Source organism: Enoplosus armatus, chromosome 19, assembly GCF_043641665.1.
Source record: "Enoplosus armatus isolate fEnoArm2 chromosome 19, fEnoArm2.hap1, whole genome shotgun sequence".
Classification (NCBI taxonomy): Eukaryota; Metazoa; Chordata; class Actinopteri; order Centrarchiformes; family Enoplosidae; genus Enoplosus; species Enoplosus armatus.
Genome location: NC_092198.1, coordinates 15,580,022 through 15,599,942, shown reverse-complemented (window position 1 = coordinate 15,599,942; position 19,921 = coordinate 15,580,022). Strand labels below are relative to the sequence as shown.

At 39.1% G+C, this 19,921-nt stretch overlaps 2 protein-coding genes across 2 annotated transcripts in view; both read right to left on the bottom strand.

The window, feature by feature from the left end:
- ezrb (ezrin b) overlaps positions 1-6,716 on the bottom strand; it is a 28,357-nt gene extending 21,641 nt beyond the window's left edge. Inside the window, exons 1-2 of the mRNA XM_070925400.1 lie at positions 6,542-6,716; positions 482-565 (exon numbers count right to left, since the gene is read on the bottom strand). Of these exons, the coding sequence (XP_070781501.1) occupies positions 482-565; positions 6,542-6,553 (96 nt within the window). The 5' untranslated portion in view covers positions 6,554-6,716. The remainder of the gene's footprint in view (positions 1-481; positions 566-6,541) is intronic.
- A 4,671-nt stretch (positions 6,717-11,387) lies between these two features.
- On the bottom strand, positions 11,388-15,553 carry rsph3 (radial spoke head 3). The gene is made up of 8 exons (XM_070926346.1): positions 15,456-15,553; positions 14,742-14,820; positions 14,499-14,640; positions 14,238-14,383; positions 13,484-13,687; positions 12,468-12,630; positions 12,185-12,271; positions 11,388-11,517 (listed from the first exon to the last, which is right to left on the bottom strand). Exons 1-8 carry the CDS (start codon positions 15,551-15,553, stop codon positions 11,438-11,440), a joined length of 999 nt encoding a protein of 332 aa, XP_070782447.1. The 3' UTR covers positions 11,388-11,437.
- Positions 15,554-19,921: the final 4,368 nt, after the last annotated feature.

Genomic DNA, 19,921 nt, shown 5'->3' with positions numbered 1-19,921 from the left:
TAGTTGGAGCCAGCAGTTGCTTAGCTTAGCTTAGCATCAAGGCTGGAAACAGGGGAAAAGAGCTAGCCTGGCTCTGTCCAAAGCTAACTAGCTTTAGAGGTGCTGGTAAGCAAATATTGTTTCCTTTGGGTGGAGCCACGCTAGCTGTTTTCCAGAAGCCTGTTGGCCGAGCTAAGTTAACTTCTGGCTTCATGTTTATCGAGTGGTACTGACCATCTCATTTAAATGTCGAACTATTCCTTTAACTCTACAAACTATTTATATTCTATGTATTATGTATATCTGCTTTTATCAATTCTGCTTTTATCAACAGCACTAAACCACAATTGGCTGACTTTTATTGATCTTTTCAACAAAAATGACTTTATTCAAAAACCCGATTCCACATCATTTTGTTTCCAAAATCTTTTTGAAAGTGATATTGAAACCATATTTATAGGTCAACACTGATGCTAGAGGTCAATACAGAACTGTACTGTACCTGGTCAAACAGCTGCTTGCCGGTTGTGCTGGGCTGGATGGCAAACTCCAGCTCAGCGTCCATGGTGGTGACGCGAACATTGACCTGCAGAAAAACATGAGAAAACAGGGGGTTGAAAAGCTGATCCAGAGCAACAGAGAGGTTCTCACAGGTAAGGACCAATACGTGGTAAAGCATGCTCGACCACAGAGCACTGCTTTGGTGTGTGTGTGTGTGTTTGGTAAAGGGGGTGTATTTGCAGAGTAGACACACAAGGCTTTGTGTTTATCTCTGGTTGATTGAAGGGAATCGTGCTGCAAAATCAGAGGTGTCTTTGGTGAGAATATTATAACTTATATAACTTATTATAACTTTTGATTTTAAAGGAACATATGAGTTTTAAGAAGTGGCATATCTAACACTAACTCCACTTATAACGCACCTAGCTAAAAAGAGGCACCATGGATGTTATTCTGGATGGATAGACTGAAGAGAGGAGAGCTAAAATATGGCAGCTACTTCAGTCATTCACTCCCATTCACAGGAAAAGGCATGTCTTTCAGTTCTCTGGTTAATGATTGATCAGAACGGCCTGTGTATACACAAAGAGGTGGTCAATCTAACTGAAACCTGCTTCATGAGCAGAGAATTTAATGTCCACTTACAGGGATCCACCCAGCGATTAATGTGCCATTTCAAAACCATTACAAATAGCATGACTGGTGTGCTGAGCAGAATAATGAAAACTGACGTCAGCTGCACCCCGTAATGGAGAGAAACAATATTCTGTATTGTACGTTTGGTTAGTAATCAGCATATGGCATCTGAATTTCACACAAAGGCCACGCAACAATGCACAAATGTTTACAATAGCTGCTTTGAGGTAAAACACATACTGACTCTCTTCTCTGTGGGTATAATGTCAAATGTCTCTGGTATTTGCGTAGGGTTATGAAAAGACACAGACCCTCAAAGCATTGACTGAACTTATTAATGCTCAGTGAAAACATACAAAGAGGTTAGTGGACACAGAGTGAAGAGAGAGAAAGCCAGCTAACAGAGCCCCGCAATGACATCTTTCATCTCCAGCCCATTGTGAGCGGCGTTGAGCAAACTCAATGACGCCCACTGGAGAGGGGATGTCTGGGCTGCAGCAGTGACTATATGGTGACTCAGATCTCCACGGATCCTATGAAGCTACGCAGGCTGAGCAGCTAACTGATAGGCTTAAATCCTACAGAGAAGGCAAATCCAATCACAGCATTGGATGGAAAGCGCCTCGCCTCTGTGCTGTCCAGAACACACGTCGTCTAGACAGTGGATATTCAAGGATGCCCCATTTTTTTCATCCACGTGTCTGCTACCAAGTGAGGTTAGCAGAGCTGACTCACTTGGGATTAAAACCCAGGATCTGTGGCAAGGCAAACTTTGCTTCACCAAAAGAAAATCGAATGATGTAGCACTCAGAACCACATAGAGTTTGTGGCTCTGCCCCGCAATGCCACATGTGCATACGACTTGTAACTTTTGGAGTCCAACAGGGCGACTTGCGCCAGCTTCAAGTAACAGCTAAAAAGCAGGGGAAGGAGGGGAAACACTGCATTTACTTCACACAGCAAAACAAAGATCCCCTTTCAGCTGCAGTGCCCCAGCAGTCCCTCGCTATCATCATATACCTCCTACTGGAGCCAGGTTACCAAAAACTACCACAAAACCGCAGCAAAAGTGATATTTTGAGATGCTCCTTGTTTAAAAGCAATTCTGTGATTTGGTAGCAGCAGCTCTGACAGATTTGAGATGCTTCTCTCAATATCACTTTATCTACAGCACTTACAGATGGAGGCACCTAGAAAAACACACCCTAACCAGCAGAGAATGGAATAAGTGAATGTGCGGAGCAGACAAGCCAACAGAAACCACTGAGTGAGTGATATCTGATCTCAAAGCAAGTCCTCCAACGGTAACTCACAATAAACTGAGGCCATTCAGAGCGGTAAAGAAAACATGACACATATGCTAAAAATATACCGGGCAAGGACCCAGAGTTCCACAATGAGCAACTTTAGTCAGAGGAAAGTACAGGCGTTCATATTAAACATATAAAGCCCTGCTTCACAAGTCATTGCAGTAGTAACGTTCCCAAATCTAACTTGCTATAATGACACAGAGCATCATTTCCACACTCTTAGTGGAAGTTATAAAGCTTTGGTAACCAGGAACAATAACAACAACTAACATGAGCTCTATGGTAACACAGGCGATGCAGTAGAAGAAGTAGATTACAGTATTGAGGACCGAAATGATGATGTAATAAAGTATGTGATCAACAGTGTCCTTACTTACTGTTAAATACTGTTGTATAAAAAAAACATTTAAAGGAATAGTTTGACATTTTGGGAAATGCGTTTGCCAAGAGTTAGATGAGAAGATAGATACCACTCTCACATCTGAACAGTAAATACTGTATGTAGCTACAGCCAGCAGAAGATTAGCTTAGCATATAAACTGGAAACAGCTAGCATGGCTCTTTCAAAAGGTAACAAAAGTCCACATACTAGCACCTCTAAAGCTCACTAATTAACACATTATATATCATTTGTCATCAAGTTTTATGAGGGATTATATATAACTTGTTAGCCTAGATAGCGGGCTTCAGAGGTGCTAGTTACCATATTAACATTTTCACTTAAATATCAAGGTGCCAAATATAAATGAACAAATATAACAAAGAAAAAAGAAAAGGGGACGAAGCCACAAGAAAGAAAGAAAAAAACAACTAAAGCAAAGACTGGTGACCTCTCATCTCTCTGATGCATCACAGATCTACCGCACTGAGATGACCGAAAAGAATACTATTCTGTAATCTAATCAATCAAGCCTCAAGAATGCCAAATATTCCCTAGTTCCAACCCCTGAAGTATAAGGGCACAACGCCTCTCCCTGTCCCATATAATCATGAACTGGATTTCCTTCCTTCAGACTTTTCAAAGCTGAGGTTAAGGAGCTGCTCTGGGTCAAGTTAAAGAAATGAGGCGGTCATCACCTCAGTAGTTAAACTGTGAATAGGCTGTACTGCATTCTTCAGTGAGGACCATTCAATATTTAACACTCGGCATAGTTTGCATGGCTTTACAAGAGTTGCCATGGGGATTCCACTGAACTGGTCTCAGAGTAATATAGCCATAAACGACTGCTACTATTTGAGTCTAGAGACGTAGTACAACAAGGATGGAGAGAAAGGACCCAATGTGTCTTTTATTACGGCTTAAGGAAGGGACATCTTTCACAGGCTCCATCAACACTAACAACACGCAATTGAAGAATGGGAGTTAAGGACTTGTAACCATTTTTGGATTTGTGAATCAGGCCTCGAGTCCAGGCATGATTGAGTTATCAATTATTTAAAGGAACAAACGCTAAACAATAGGACTGGACATGAAAAGGAAACACCCATCCATGCTGATCGTGGCCACGCCTTGTATGGTTTGTGTCACTGGGCTGTGACCACAAGGAAACAGGATTCTGGGAATCCAAGGAGCAATATCGTTTACTTCTGACAATATGTCATTCAGATAAGTGAAACATGAGTCACAGAGGCACCAATACAGGAGCCTTCACTACTCCTCAAATCTGGTCCAGCGTCCTGCCACTGGGCGCAACACGCAATGCTGGAATGTTTGATATCATGCCAAGTATCTGAGCTGAAATAATTCAGACAGCATGCAGGTTTCTCTGCCAGTTAGCATCCAATTTAAGGCAAGTTAGCACTTTTGTTCTCTTTGATCTTTGCTTTTCAGGGACATTTTTGCATTGTATTAGATAACAGTGAAGTGATTCAAACCTAGGCCATCATTTACAGTATATGGCAAGTACCTCACACCCAATTACAAATTTCTCGGTTTGTTTTCCCAAATTACTCTTGTATGTTGTACAAGTAAAACTTCCCCTACAGGTTTAATGATTTTTTTCAGGATTCTTTTGATTGCGGGAACCCTGTTTCATTGCTTTTCTTTTTGCTTTTTGCCATTAGAAGGTTTTGTTCAATTAACAAAGTCTGCCTTTATATTTACATTATATTGTAAGTACAAATAAAATGAGACTGAGTATTTTCTGCATTAAAAACAAGATGAACACAGCTTTCTTCAGAAGGTAAGACTTGAATTTATGTGTTGAGCATCTCTAAATATCATGCTTTAACATGACAGTATACGAAGGGGTGGGGACTAAACTAGAGCCACAATGATTAATCCATTAATCAATTAGTCATCAAGAGAAAATGAACCTACTATTTTGATAACTCATGAATAATTTCTGTAACTTTTCAAGAAAAAATGCTCAATAATTTCTCTGGTTTCAGCTTCTCAAATATGAGAATTTGCTATTTGCAAAAAAAGCAATTTTAAGGCATAAAAGTGAGACTCTGCATTAGTAGGATTAATTTAAGAGTACAAAGCTGTCTGATGGAGACAGCATCAAAGGAAAAACCTCATTAAAACCAACTTAGTATCCTAGTGATATTTTTCGTCCTATGTTGCAAAGGCTAGGTCTGCCGTGACGCCACGTGTTATATATAACAGTCAGTAAACCAGAGGATAAAGTTAAAATCAAGGCTTGTATTATTTTCTTGATATCATGGAAAAGAAAACAGTCTGACATTATCGTCCAAAAAAAGGCTGTTTTGTGGCAACTGGACTGCTATCGGACAGTAATGATGTAATTTCCACGGCGACGCTCCTGACAACCATGAGGCCTGTCTAAACAAACCGAGAACATACTTTATGACAGTGACCAGGACTTTAGTCAGTGTCATCACAATACGCTGCTCTGTTCAACAGCAGCCTGTTTCTGTCATGATCTGAGCAGCGTTTCAGCAGCAATTTTCTTTTACTAAAATCTCAAATTTTGATCCTGTTTTACATGTGTTACTTATTAGACTTTAGTAAGTAGCTGTATGTTTTAGTCATCTCTGGTCTTTTTATTCTAATTTCTATATAAAGAACAGAGGATAGAGAACAGTGTTTTTGTTTTTTTTACTCATATCCATGTCTAACAAATTTCCATCACATTTTCCTTCATACTGTAAAACACACATTGGCTGTTTTATTAGAAATTTCCAGTTTCCAAATACAGTGAGCTGAAGGAGGGGCATGTGCCATGTGCGAATGTACAGTATGTAATAGCTGGGGTGGGGCAAAGCCAGTCAAAAGTAATTGAGGGCAAAAAACCTGTTCAAATATATAGGACAGCTTCATTAAAATAATGTCAGAGAATGGTTTCAAAGATATAGATCCTGTGACTCTGTCCACCCATGATGTGAGGACATTTAAAATGAAACACTACTTAACTGTCCATGTCTGCAATGTAAGTCTAACCCTGACACATATGGGACACCCCCAGGATATGAGAAGAGCATGTGATTTGAGTGGCATTCCCCTTTAACACAGACCCTACTGACACTTTTAGTTTCTATGACACAATGAAATATTCAGTCCAGTGAAAAGTGGTATTGTTCTGGTTGTGATTCCGTCTATAAATGTATTCCTGTTCTGTTTAAAGCCCCAGTGTTTTGTTTATGGCTCATTCACAGAGTTTTAGAGAAGTGACATGTTAAAGGCATGTAATTAAATGGACATGTCAGATGTTTCACAGAGATCACACAGCTTGGAAGTTGAGGAAATCACTTTAAACACTGGCAGTCTGTCACTCCCATGAAGTGATTTAAGATTTGTTTCATCCAAATTAATACAAAAAAAGTCACACCATTAACAGCCAAACATACACTACCACCTCTCAGACCTCAACAAAGCAATGTTGTATCAATTCTTTACACTAAATATAATATTCTCAGAAAGTACTAGCATAAGTATGCTACCATTCGCTGTACCACAATTTTAATAATTTTCCAAAACCCTCTTAACTCTTAATTCAATATAAATTATCTAGATTAATGTAAGAAAATATGAGAAATGATAGTGAATTTAGGACGTTTAATCTTCCATTAACGTTACCTGTCATGATTCAGTTGAGCTTGACAAACCGGTAAAGCAGTGATACACAACAATAAACCAAAGGGCTACCTACCGCTTTGGGCATTTTTCTGTCCTTTTCCTTGCTCTGTGCGGTGAGCTGTTAAATAAAAAAAGTGTTTTCCAAAGAAGAGACTTGTGTTCCTTGTGGCTGTACTTCTCACTGTGCCTTCCTGGAAAGAGAAAGAGGAGAAACGAGTTTCAGACACTTCGGCGTTACTTAAACCCTGGTGAGGGAAGCTCGGCACTCCTGCAGGCGACAGTCATCAGGATGAATCACCGCGAGAACCAACAAGCTAACGGCAGCTAGCGAGCACAACACCGGAAGTTATGCGATCTGAACTTCAAAATAAGAGAGCGAGTCTAGTCACTGGTCATTTGTACTTGACAATCTTGACCACAACAAACCTTTAACTAACCCAAACCATCTTTCATTTTTACCTTAACATAAATATTTTCAAATGTATGCGTATAATTAATAACTACAGCAACTTAGCATTTTTGTCATACAAACTAAAGCCAACCAACTGTAGGGCTGAAACAAATAATTATATTTTAAGTATTGAATGATGACTCAAATTGTTTTTGTATAAGTTTTGTATATAAACTGGTGAGTGCAAAACCCAGAGATAGCCTACTAAATTTACAATAATATGACACAGAGAAACGCGGTAAATAACAGCATAACAAAATAAATAACAGATGCAACTGACAGTAAATAACAATATTTTTGTATTCATCTGTCAAATGTTTATTCAAAAACTAGTACTTATTAAGTCTATAAAATGTCTGAATGTAGTAAAAAAAAATCTGCCAAACATTCCCAGAGCCCATGATGACATCTTCAAATGTCTTGTTTTGTCCTACCAACAGTCCAAAGCCCATAGACACTCAAAATACAATAATACTTGAAGAATTAAAAAAATAACTGTCGATTAATTTCCTGTCAATTGACTAATCAATTAATCAACAAAAAGGATTTGGACACAGTACTTACAACCTTCATGAAATTCATAGTTTTGTAATAATTTTAAGGCCTACTGTGGATCTCTCTGATAAAACTAATTCCGTAAAACCATCAAGTATAATGAATTTAGCATTACCTCTTGTATATTCCAGCCAAACCTTTTTGCAGTGGTTACATTATCTTATTGTGAAATCTAACGCCGGAAGTGCATTTCTATTCCACCTTGACAGTATTGACTCATTCAGGCACCAGGCAGGTTAAATATGGTACTCAAAGTGCCTCACCCACCAGCTATGATAAAGTTATAGTCCCCACCCTGCTTTGTTTTAGCCTTTTATTTTGACGCCTTCATCTGCTAACAAACCCACACCCCAATTCAGATGAATGGAAGCCATTTGCACTGTCAGTGCTGGTCTGTATCGCTTAATGATGTCGCTTTAAAAGGCAAAGAAACAATGTTGCTTTTCACTACAAATAACCATCAGTGGTCAGGACCTCTGCCTCAGACGCATATAACCTTTTGAGGTTGTTACACTGTAAGAATATGTAATAAAAGTGATGATTGTCATTGTATATTTCCACGGGTTACGTCTATGTTGTGGGTGAAATGGGTAGTTTACACACCCACAGCGACAGGGAAACGATTCAAGACAAGCAAACGAGAAATTCCACCTCTATGACCGGCACCGGTAGAGGACAAATATACCACAAGAAAACAAATGTTTTTTAGATTCAGTATCTGGGTCTTTAAACTCGGACTGTAATGACGTTGCTCTTTGTGCAGGAGCTTCATCTGTGCCGCAGTCAGCCACATCCTCACTGTAATCCCACAGACACCTGTTGTGTGATTTGCCTCCTTTGTGCAGAGCAGCAGAAAGTGCGCGGAAAAAGTGCGAAAAGTAGTGTCTTTTTTTTCGCACAGCTTCGAGCTCGCTGTGCTGCAGGCTTCAGACAGTGCAGAGGACAGGGTGTCCACTTACTCAAAGTCTTACCGGAGCCGGTGAGGTTTGGAGATGAGATGATGATTGTTCGGCGGTCCGAAGCTCGCAGCCGCAGATTTCCCCTCCCTCTGTTCACCCAGGCGCAATATGGCGCTCATCCATCCCACCGTGGCGCCCCGGCCGATCCTGTTCCTGCTGTCACCGGTAGGCTGGAGGAGCACTGGTTCACAAACCAGGGTCCTATGGGGGAACTCTGGGGGGCTTCCCCGCAAAACCAGAGACAGTTTCATCATAGTCTAAGGGACATTTTAACTGAATGTGGTCTTTCCCCACCCACAGAAGGGGCAGTTTGTAGTTTTGAATCTCGAACCACAACAGTCAGATAATGATGTTTATGAGGGTCGTTGGCATGGAAACTGAATTCACCATGAGAAGATGGTTTTTGGGGGGCCATAAAACCCAAAACTCAAAGAGGTCAACCTAAAATGTAGGCCTACTGAAAACATGCTGAATGGCTATTACTTTTCTCTGGTAATAAATGTGGACTTTCTGTGCAATTGTCCATTTAATTGTACTTTAATGATGATTTATCATTTTCTCATTTTAAAGGTCAAAACCAACAGTATAATTAGTATGTCCAAATTATATAATTTTATCTCTCATACTGATAATCACTGATACTTTTATTATATTTGCACAAGCTCAAAAACTTAATAATATAATATATATATAATCATAGATTTTATTACTTAGGCCTATGTGTGCTTTCTTATTTTGGAGTTTATCTAAAGATTTTATTGTTTGAATCACACTTCAATGTTTTAAATATATTTTCTGATTTTCATGGACAATAAGTGGCAGACTATGACATAACATAACATAAGAAAACACACATACAATAACACAAATAGCCTATAGAAGGGGCTATAAATATCCTTCTTCCTACATCAAATATCAAAATCAAGTAGGCTATCATATATTCTATATGTCCATGAATCACACCTTTAAATTTAATTGACAGATTCTGCTCAGTGATTTCTATGACCTTCTTAATTGATGTTTTTTTAAATACCGTGTAAGTCAGTTTAGCTGAGATAATAACAACAGTGATGTGAATACAATCTTGTGAGCAGTGGCTGTTGAAACAATCTATGACTCTGGATACATAAATTGAAACCTCGTGTATCAGCTGAGGTGTCGCCTCCTGCACAGAAACTTTTTTTTTGTCACACTGTAGTTCACTGGGGAAGCGCGCGTCATCCGCCCCGCAGTGAACCGGGGAAGCGCTGCCAAGTGAGAGGGGCGGTGTCATAGGTGAGCTGACCAATGAGGCGACGGGATTAAAATAGAGCCGTATATATCGGAGGTTAGACCTACTTCCCACCAGAGAGTGATGCGACAGCTCTGCCGACTACTTTGTGCTACTTAACCTGCTATATTCATCATCATCATCTTAACTCCTTACTAAAAAACAATAGTTTTTGAAGATAAAAAAAAGTGGTTGTTTGAAACTTATGCAGAACTCTGAAAGATACATTTAGAGGGAATAGGGAGTCTGTCTGAGCAATGCAAAACATTCTTGAATTTGCCTGTCAGGGCCCCTGAATGAACTGTTTGCAGAGCGATCCCAGATGCAAATAGATGAAGTCACAGGAAGGCACTTTGAATGGCCCTCTAAATATCTGGAGTTCCTTTAAACCTGTTGTTCAGCTGATCTCCCTCTTTGATTCATTCTTTTTCTCCCTCTGAGTGTCAGACACCAAGTATATATATATATACATATATTGCTGTTGTATATATTTTTTACTTTTAATTTTCACTTAAATGTTACGTAAATGTGTTTATACTTTTTTTATTTTGTATAATTTTCTATTTCTTATTTTTTATATTTTGTGCATACTCTTATTTCTAAATACTCTTGAATGGGAGCACCGATACTGAACAGTTTCCCCCCGGGGATCAATAAACTATTTCTGATTGGGATTCGGATTCGGATTTAAGATAAGGCTTCGCTGTGGTGGGGTGGGTGTTTTGAAAGCCCGATTAACAGGCTGGGACTTTCGTGTGATAAGCAGCAAATGCACTGCATGCCTGAAAGAACTTCAGGAGGAAGCAACTTCATATCTTTCATTGGCAGCGACATGGAAGATTGTAGATTAATAACAAATCCTTGCATGCATTTCGAAGACTTTTCATACCATTTTTGTTGGTTTTGCTGTGACTGAAATGTCACACTGCTGTAAGAACTACACATTTAGTAGAAAAAAACAAAAGCTGATTTTGTCTAAAAGGTGTTTCTTGTAAGAATAGCTCAGAGCCTCTAGCATGGCCACATCCGATACTGTGACCAGAGCATTGTGAGTTTTATACTAATCTGTTTGACTAAACCAGCCATGAAATATCCTCCCACTAATGACAGAAATCTGCTGATGAAGGCCACAATATGTGGACGAAAGCTTCAGAAAAAAAATTACTTTCTTTGTTGAACTGCTTTCCTAGGACAAGAACGAACCCTCAAGCTAAATGAAATATCTCATAATGCTTCATTCATTAACTGTTGCAAAACTCCGTGATATACAGTGAAAACCTTGGGATAACAAAAATCAAATGAATGCTTTCAGTGATGAAAAAAATGATCATTTGTACCCATTATATTCTAAAAAGTATTTTCGACTGCTTCAAACACTGAAGAAAGTTACATAAAGCTACATAATCTCTTCAGACAAGCAGGGAGCCTTGATATATAATACACACAAATGAGTGCAAAAGTGTGCAAAAAAGTGTGCATTTGATTTCCCACTATTTCAGATTCACTACAAATCATTAGAATTATAATATTGATTTTAATTGAAACACATGACGTCATCACAGAATAATCCTTATTAGACTAGTGTTCTTCTTTTTTTTAAACAACACACACAAACTAGTATTGTGTTCTCAAAGAGACGACTCGTGGTAGTTTAGTCAGTGAAAAAACTTTATTTTTGAGAATACATTCATGACCTTGGCCTTTTCCTCAGTGAATCATCTCCACTGAATCTCTCTATATGTCGGATTCGGCTGGCTGTGTCTCCGGCTCTTTGAAGCCCTCCGCTCTCTTCTGGGCGACATCATGGATGATAGCTGAAAGAGAGAGACGGCATGAAGGCATCTCAGTCACTGCTCTGTGTACAATATGTCTGACATTAATGACCTCTGTACTTATTAAAAAGAATCACTAGATGGCACTCCAACAATGCTTGTGACCTGAAGACCCCTGGAGGGGGACTTGAGAAATACCTTTTAGCTGTCAGGAATAATAACATCAGCCTCTAGAACATGTTGAATTACCTCCAACAACTTATACACGTTATGTTTATACCTGTAGCATTTGTTTTTTTTAGCAGGAAAGCTCAGTCACAACAGTTACAAGTAGATTAGTTGTAGTTTTTTACAATTTTCAGTTTTTATCCAAGACTATTATGGAGGCAGGTCATATATATATATTTTATACATATCTTATCAATCAAGTAAGTATTTTTTTGTGACAAATCGGGGCTTGAGCTTGTGTACAATTTTGTACTAGTAGTGTACACAATAAATAAATACTGGAGCTGAATGATGGTGTGTTTATGGTTGCTGTGTAGGATTAACTTTGTCAGAAAATCAAACCTGGAGAAAAAAATGCTAAAAAAACAAAAAACATGGTGCATTAGAGGGTTAGGTTTACAAATTAAAGCATTGCTCAGCTTAAGCAGAGGAATGTTTCATAAACAACTGAGGGAAGTATATTATATATGTATTCCCTTACTGTCCAGCATCTCCCTTGCTATGTATCTCTTCTCCAAATTGTTGTTAACCTCAGCCATCAGCCATGGGAAGAAATTAGTCTCAATATCTGGAAATCAGAACCACAAACATGATAAAAGGTTAGACACTCATATCAAAATATTCATTCACAGAGTATCAATGAGCTCATCTATTACTAGTCACAGATCACTTTACAGATTCTATGAAATGGAGTGCAGTGATGCCCTCATGTGTCAGAAATGAGAAAGCTGAGTCGGAGAGCAATGCAGCAAAGGAAGGCTGACCTCTCTCCACGGGATCATAAAAGTATCCGTGTCTTCTTAGTGAGGAAAAGACTGACGGCAGGAGGTCAGCCAAGTACTGCTGGGTGAACGCCCGGGCAGCAATCTTCTCTGCAACCTCTCTTTCGTTCTTCAGCACCTCCCTCTGCTGGGCGATTCTACGCTCCTGAGGGCAGGAGCAAGCACAAACCAGCTAAACACAAACTCAGGTTCTGAATGTGAATGATCAAGTCTGTCGACTTGATATAATGGTGATTCAGATGGAGTAGTGATAGCCGTCCGTTTCTGAATGGACAAAGAAAGAGACACAACCTACAGTCAAGATCAAGATCTCAAAAAACACCCTGGAAAAGAAAAAGAAAAGCCGTCATAGTGGTGGACACGTTCTTTGATTGTGACAAGTGGTTTCGAGGAACACTTTGCAGCACAGATAGGGACAGGATTTTAATAACTTCATAGATTGCATTACTAGATTATTCCAAAAAAGGCCAGTGATAAGTAGACTTTATAAATAAATAAATAAATGTTTAATGCTCAAAGACGTAGCTGATCTGCTTCATCAGGACTGTGAGGTTATTGATTGATCAGATTTCATTGACGACGGTATCTCCCAGGCAACATAAGCAAACAGCCTAGCAAATGGATTGGTGCACTTGATATAACCTTTTTCCTACACAGCCCCACAGCAGTGAGAAGTGTACAGAGAAAACACATAAATATAGAAATCTCTCTTGTGAAATAACCAGCAGCTCAGGTCATGTATGGTCACATTGCTTATGTAGAATCTGGATGGAAATATGCTTTTAGCAGCCGGGTTTCAGACATCTAAATCTAAAAGCCCTTCTGATTTTTTTTTGGAATTCAAGTAGAAAAGACAATGAAATTAAACAAAATGGAAATTCAGGATGCCATTTCTTGAATGTTCAGGACTGATGTCCTGGTTTTCTCTGATTTTCCACCTTTGGGATAAACTTGTTCGTATATAGCGGTTTGAAAGGGATTTTATATCATTTGCATACCTTCTCTTCACTGTGGTGTCTCTCCTGCTCCTGAAGCCGCTGCACCTCTGCCAGCTCGTTATTTCGGAGCTCTCTGAAGGCCCTCTGCTGGGCCTTGAGAGAGGCCAGCTCCTCCTCCTCCATCACCTCCTCCAGAGCCTGTTCTATTGTCTTACCCACCAGGACCTCCAACACTGGCTGCACCTCCCTGTCAAAGTCAAACAACTGCAGAGGACACTAGTAGTAAGTGGTGTTACATTGTGCATTTTAAAGTCCTGCAAACATTGTACATGTTTTTTTCTCATCAACATCCTATATGAGAATAATTATTTCCAAGGGGTATCCAGAAAATGAGTATTGCACTTCCATAAAGTTGGGGGACTCATGAGAGAGATTAGAATAAAAGCAGAGGCTGCCAACATATCCTTACTTTTTGTCCCTAGTATGGGTCAAGGTAAAAAAAAAAAAAAAACGCTGCTTCCCACATTCACCATGATGCAACATATTTTATATTTTTATAATCTCCCTTTCTGGTAACTGTCTTTTAAACTCCAAACCCCAAGTTTGTAACACAGGGTTTCTGTTATACTGTAAATCTGTAGTCTCTAAACTACAACTAAGATAGCCCTGATGACATGGTGGTGTAACCCAGGTTAGTAGGAGTAGCTCTTCCAGACATTATGCAACTATAAACTGATCTAATAATTTTATTAGAACTATGCTAAGGCAATTAAGTATAGAAAGTGAGGCCAGACCTCCCATTTGGATTACCTACCTCTCCCTCCTCTATCTGTGTTTCAGCATCTTTGCCAGATTTGGCAGGTATGAAGCGTGGGGTTGCTGGTTTGTCCAAGAAAGCATCAGTCTGGCACGTAATATCTGTAGTCACTATAACATCACTCAATTCTTCAAGATAAAGCTCTGAAAAGAAAGCTTGCAGTATTACAAATCAGATTTGGATTCCAACAGCACATTTGACAAACTCATAATGAATTGAAAATACTACAGGTGTTCTGAAGCTAGAGAAATGTCTGACCTGTTTGTACATCAATGTGTTTTCTGCCCTGCAGGGCCTCGGGAGTCTTGGGTCTGAAATGCTCCCTAGCTCGATTTTGAGCAATGGCTCTCCTCCTGATCTCCTGTTGTCTTTGTGTTTCAACAGGGTCTGGCTGAGCAGTCTGTCAAAGGTGGTTGGTAATACACAATTTTCAGATAGTGGCCCAAAGAAAGGCAAACCTACCAGAGTTCAAGCATAGTTAAGCGGATGTTTCATACTTACAGTTTGTATGTGTTGGGAGTAAGTGTTTCCTCTGACAACACGCCGGTCATACATAATGTTTCCATAATTACTGTGTGTCCTACATTATCAAGGAAAAACACAGTGCAGTCATGCAGTCAGCTGATTAGTAGCTGACCTTGACACTTTTTAGCCTCAAAGGTGATGCAGATCCATGTTATGCTGGTGTTTGGCAGTTGAATAAGGTGGCATTTAATTGGCAGATATTTCAGGCATTTTCTTTCTGTCTGGTAACAGCGGTGGAGGACGTTTTATAAGCTGATGTAAAATCTTTATCTAGTTAGTAACTGTAGCTGTCAAATATATGACAGTACAATATTTGCCTCTGAACTGTGGTAGAGTTGTTATATAAGTACCATCAAGTGGACGTACTCAAGTAAAGAAGTACCTCAAAAGTGTACTAAAGTACAGTACTTGAGTAAATGTACTTAGTTACTTTGTACCACTGTCAATATAGCATTTAGTTAATCAGCTGACATATTTTGACACATTTCCTGTTAATAAAGCCGTGTAACTAGATTTTCTTTTCATTCGCATTGACTGTAGACTACATTACACTGGAAGTCTGCAATGTTTTTTTTTTATCAGATTAAATATTGTGATGTAGGTTAGCTATGGTAGCTAGGTCTATCTGCCTTCATTTAGTTACACTGAAGCAACGTTAGCACTCTGCAAAAACACAGGCAACACACATACTGATCAGACCGAGGCTCCCGGGTTTCAACAGCTCTGGGTCGACTTGAGAAGATGTATTTTCCGTTTGGATCTCTCTGGCTGTGCGAAACAAACGCCATTTTCTCAGAAACTATCAGAAACCATCACACACCGCAGTTGAAATAGTTAACTAGCTAACGTTACTGTTTGGTACCGTTAGGCAGGCTACTAGCACAACCAAGAGGGATGGATGCAACGAAATGTTGTAGCAACCGTCTCCAGGAACTGTAATATAACGGCCGCTACGTCACTTCCTTTATAAACATTCGTTAAAAGGAGCTTCATTTTTACTACAGCCGCTGCTACAACTAGCGTCTTCAGTACTACGTCTATTTCTACTACTGCTAGTACTATTACTACTACTACTACTACAACTGCCACCACTACTACTGCTAAGTAGGCTACTGTGCCAACGACTACAAGGCAGTTACCATGACTACTACTACCTACCTAACTACCACTACAGCTTTCACTGCTACTACCGACTGCTAGGCTACTACCACTACTACCACTACTACAACTGCCGCTATCAATACTATGTCTATTACAACTACTATTTCTACCACTACTGCTAGTACGATTATCACTACTATTACTACTACTGCTGTTACTACTCCTACTTGTCCTACTACTACAATTACTCCTACCACTACTACTACTAATACTACCACCACCAACAGTAATGTTAATAATAACATTTATCTATGGCCTCTATGTAAACAGTTCTGGAGCTTTTTATCATTATCATACAATCTTCCTCAGCTTGTCCAGTTGTGGCGGTTTCCATTTATTCTGAGCACTTTAAGGACTTCTCATCCATGTTGGTTTAAGGATTGAAAAGTTATGTCCTGACCTGGAATTGTCATCAAAACCTAAATGGACCTTGTGATGAGATTGTTTTGTCAACTGCACTTTCCAGGGTCAAGAATGAACTGTCAATCTTAAATTGATATATATATATATATATATATATATATATATATATATATGTGTGTGTGTGTGTGTGTATATATATATCATATAAACAAAGTGGTAGAAGTAGTACTAGAAAGCTCAACGGAAATACAGTATAGTGTCACAGCAGTGCTAAAGCCAAACAGACTTTGTTGAAAAACTGTCAACACCTGTAGTGGCTTTTCTTTTTCTGTGTTACAACACTTTTCAGAAATTCTGAGTATAGCCTGTTGATGCATGGGCCACTTCCTGCACAGAGAAGTCAAAAGGTGATAAACAAAGTTAACTTTGTACTGCACTTCAAGGAAGAACTTAGAATAAAAAATTAAAAAAAGATGGGATTCTATTTGTTCAACAACAACTCTGTAACCAGACAATATTATTGTGAATTGCGGTGCAGGCTTGACATCTGTTGCCTTTCTTGCATTCTTAAACGGTGTACAAGGAAAACAAAACTGTGCACTTGATAACACATTTGTTTTGCTCACGGGCGGCACTGAGATGTGGGCGGCATGAAACATTTAGTAAAGGAAAGCAGAAACTTGACTCAAGATTATGTTAACCACAGAGAGCATTTCCAGCTCTACGAAAAGTCTGAAAGTGTCACAGAAAAATAGGGCAATTTACACTAAACTGTATTTGTAAGGACAAAGATGAGAGCTCTGTGGTCAGATGGGACTTTTCTATGTTTCCATATCAGAGATTTCATGGCAAAGGTGATTGTGACAGTTTTGCACATTTGATTTGTGATATAACAGGTCACACTGACTATTCAAATAGCCAAACAAAGCATCATTACATAACCTTCCCATGAAAAGTATACTTCATTCACAACACAAACAGCCAAATATAGCCACGTCATGTGTTTTTGATCTTCTTTAAAGGAAATAATGAACCTCTGTTCAGATGAGTGGGGAGGTTTCTGTGTAGTGACGGGCTGGGGTTTGTTCTCTTCTCTGCACGTTACATTGTTTATGCTTCAGCTGTCACAAATCATTAGGCATTATTAAAGACTAAACTGCTCAGCTTGCCACTGTGCGAGCCATCTCTCATTAGTGTTGACTCTCAGCCATGAGATTACACAACCAGCAGCGAATACTTTCACACATTCATCTTTTTTCAGTGCAGTAACGTAATCTCTTTATTACACACGTGTAGCCCTGATTCCCTTTTGTAAATCCACAAAGTGAATTACTACATTTCTAACACAAGAACAAGCACCCACATTATAGTCAAAAGCCCTCCTCAGTTTGTCAACATACCACCTACTATTAGGAAACTAGGTGGTAATTAAAGTAAATGGGCAAGTGGAAAGAGGAGCTTCAGTGGAACAGGAATGCACATGTACAGTAAATAGTAGGAGGCAAACAGGTGGTAATGGCAGCAGTTATAGTTAGCTTATGAGTTAGCTTATAATGCTCTGTTAATCCAGGTCCATGTTAATAAACAGTGCAGTTTAATCAGGTAATCTCATTGAGATCAGGATCCCCTTTGCGAGAGAGTCCTGAGAGCAGGACAATTATTATGTTTTTGTCAAACCTGCTGTTTCCAAGGTCGAGACTGAACCTTCAGTCTGAATCAGATATCTCTAAACAGGCTCTTAAAGTTTAAACTCACACAGTAAAATGAGATGTTTAAAGGAGAGGTTCATCGTCTTTCTTTTAAAACAATAGTCAGGTACTCACATGAACATTGACACATTTTTTCCTTCCTCCTGACATCCATTTGATTCGTGTAATTCAGACTACTGAAGCCTTATATTAAGAGTGTGATTTCCACTGTCTCAACAAAAAAAGAATAGCTTTGAGATGTCTTCTAATCATCTGGGTAAACACACGCTCTTGTGAGCAGTTACCAGCATGATCATATGTACTGTGACTTTCCCATTGAGCGCCACTAATTATCATTATTAGCTCATCACATTGAATATACTGGCATGCTATGTACAGCTCTGCCATTTATACTGAATGTGCGGTCACAATGAGCTGAGCAGTAACAATCAAACACTGATGAGAGCCGTACAAGATATTGATTGGATGTTTGTTGATGAACACATGCTCTGTGTCTGTACTAAAAGCAATGCAGTACAGAACTGTAAGTAACTGTTCTTTGGAAATTGTTCTTCGACCTGTAAGATACATGAGGTAACATTTTAACCGAAAATCATTCATTTTTCTAGTAGAAATTACAAAAAAAAAGCAGCACATCTTCACATTAGAGAAGATGTGCTGCTTCTTTTCTTTGTTTTCTATGATAATTAAGTTGCATATACTTGGGCTTTGGACAAAACAAGCAATTTGAGGATACCAAATTACATCCTTGCAGATTGATATGACCATTGCATGGCTCTGGGAATAACAAAGTTGGTCTGTCAGCTGGTCCACCACTGTGGTCCAGACTGAAATGTCTCAACAACTATTGCCATGACTGTTGCTCTAGCACAGTGGTTCTTAACCTGGGTTCGATCGAACCCCAGGGGTTCGGTGAGTCAGTCTCAGGGGTTCGGTGGAGGTCAAGACACACACCTCACTCATATGATTCGTGATGACACATTTTATTTTTCCAATAAAGAAGGGTTCGGTGAACGCGCATATGAAACTGGTGGGGTTCAGTACCTCCAACAAGGTTAAGAACCACTGCTCTAGCATCACCAGCTAGAGTGAAACGTCTCAGCAGCTATTGGATGGATTTACATTCAATTCAGTCCACATATTTATGCTCCTCTAGGTATGAATTGTAAAAACTTTGGTGATCATTTAACTTAGCATTCCCATCAGCCGCAGCCTTTGTGCTAATTAGCAAATGTTTGCATGCTACACTAAACTAAAAGACGGCAAACACGGTAAACATTATACCTGCTAAACATGAGCAGGTTAGCATTGACATTGTGAGTATGTTCGCACACTGACGTTAGCATTTAGCTCAAAGCACCACTGTGCAAAAGTACAACCTCAGAGCTACTTGCATGGCTGTAGTCTCTTTGTCTTATTCACTATTTTCTGATATTTTATCGACCAAACAATTAACAAATTAATAAATCAATAATGAATATTATTGTAGCCATAGTTAAAAGTTCTGATCCAGCTTTTATTTACACATAAATGTTGGAGGCAAACAATCTTAAGAGGCAGTGCTTTCTCCAATGTTCATCATAAGTCAAAAGGTCAGACTCACTTAAGTGTTCATTATGAGACCTTTATGAGCCTCATAATTGATTAAAAACAGACTGAAACTGTTTTTGTCACTGTTTAAGTTGTGGTTTGGAAATTACCTGCAATGCAACCACCATGTGGGTGAAGGTCTTTCAACAGATAAGTCACAGATTGATTGCATATACGATCTAATGACTCAAGTTTACTTTTTAATGGTTCGGTAGATGTTTCTTTGCAGAAAATAAGATCAACCTCAAAAGCTTATCAGAATCAGAATCAGAATCAGAAACAGTTTATTGCCAAGTAACATACATACATACATACAAGGAATTTGCCGTGGTC

Coding starts and splice junctions, on each gene's coding strand:
- rsph3 (XM_070926346.1), bottom strand. CDS start 15,553: ATGGCGTTTGTTTCGCACAGCCAGAGAGATCCAAACGGAAAATACATC. Junction 14,821..15,455: donor CGGGAGCCTCGGTCTGATCA/GTATGTGTGTTG, acceptor TTGATAATGTAG/GACACACAGTAATTATGGAA. Junction 14,641..14,741: donor ACTCCCAACACATACAAACT/GTAAGTATGAAA, acceptor CACCTTTGACAG/ACTGCTCAGCCAGACCCTGT.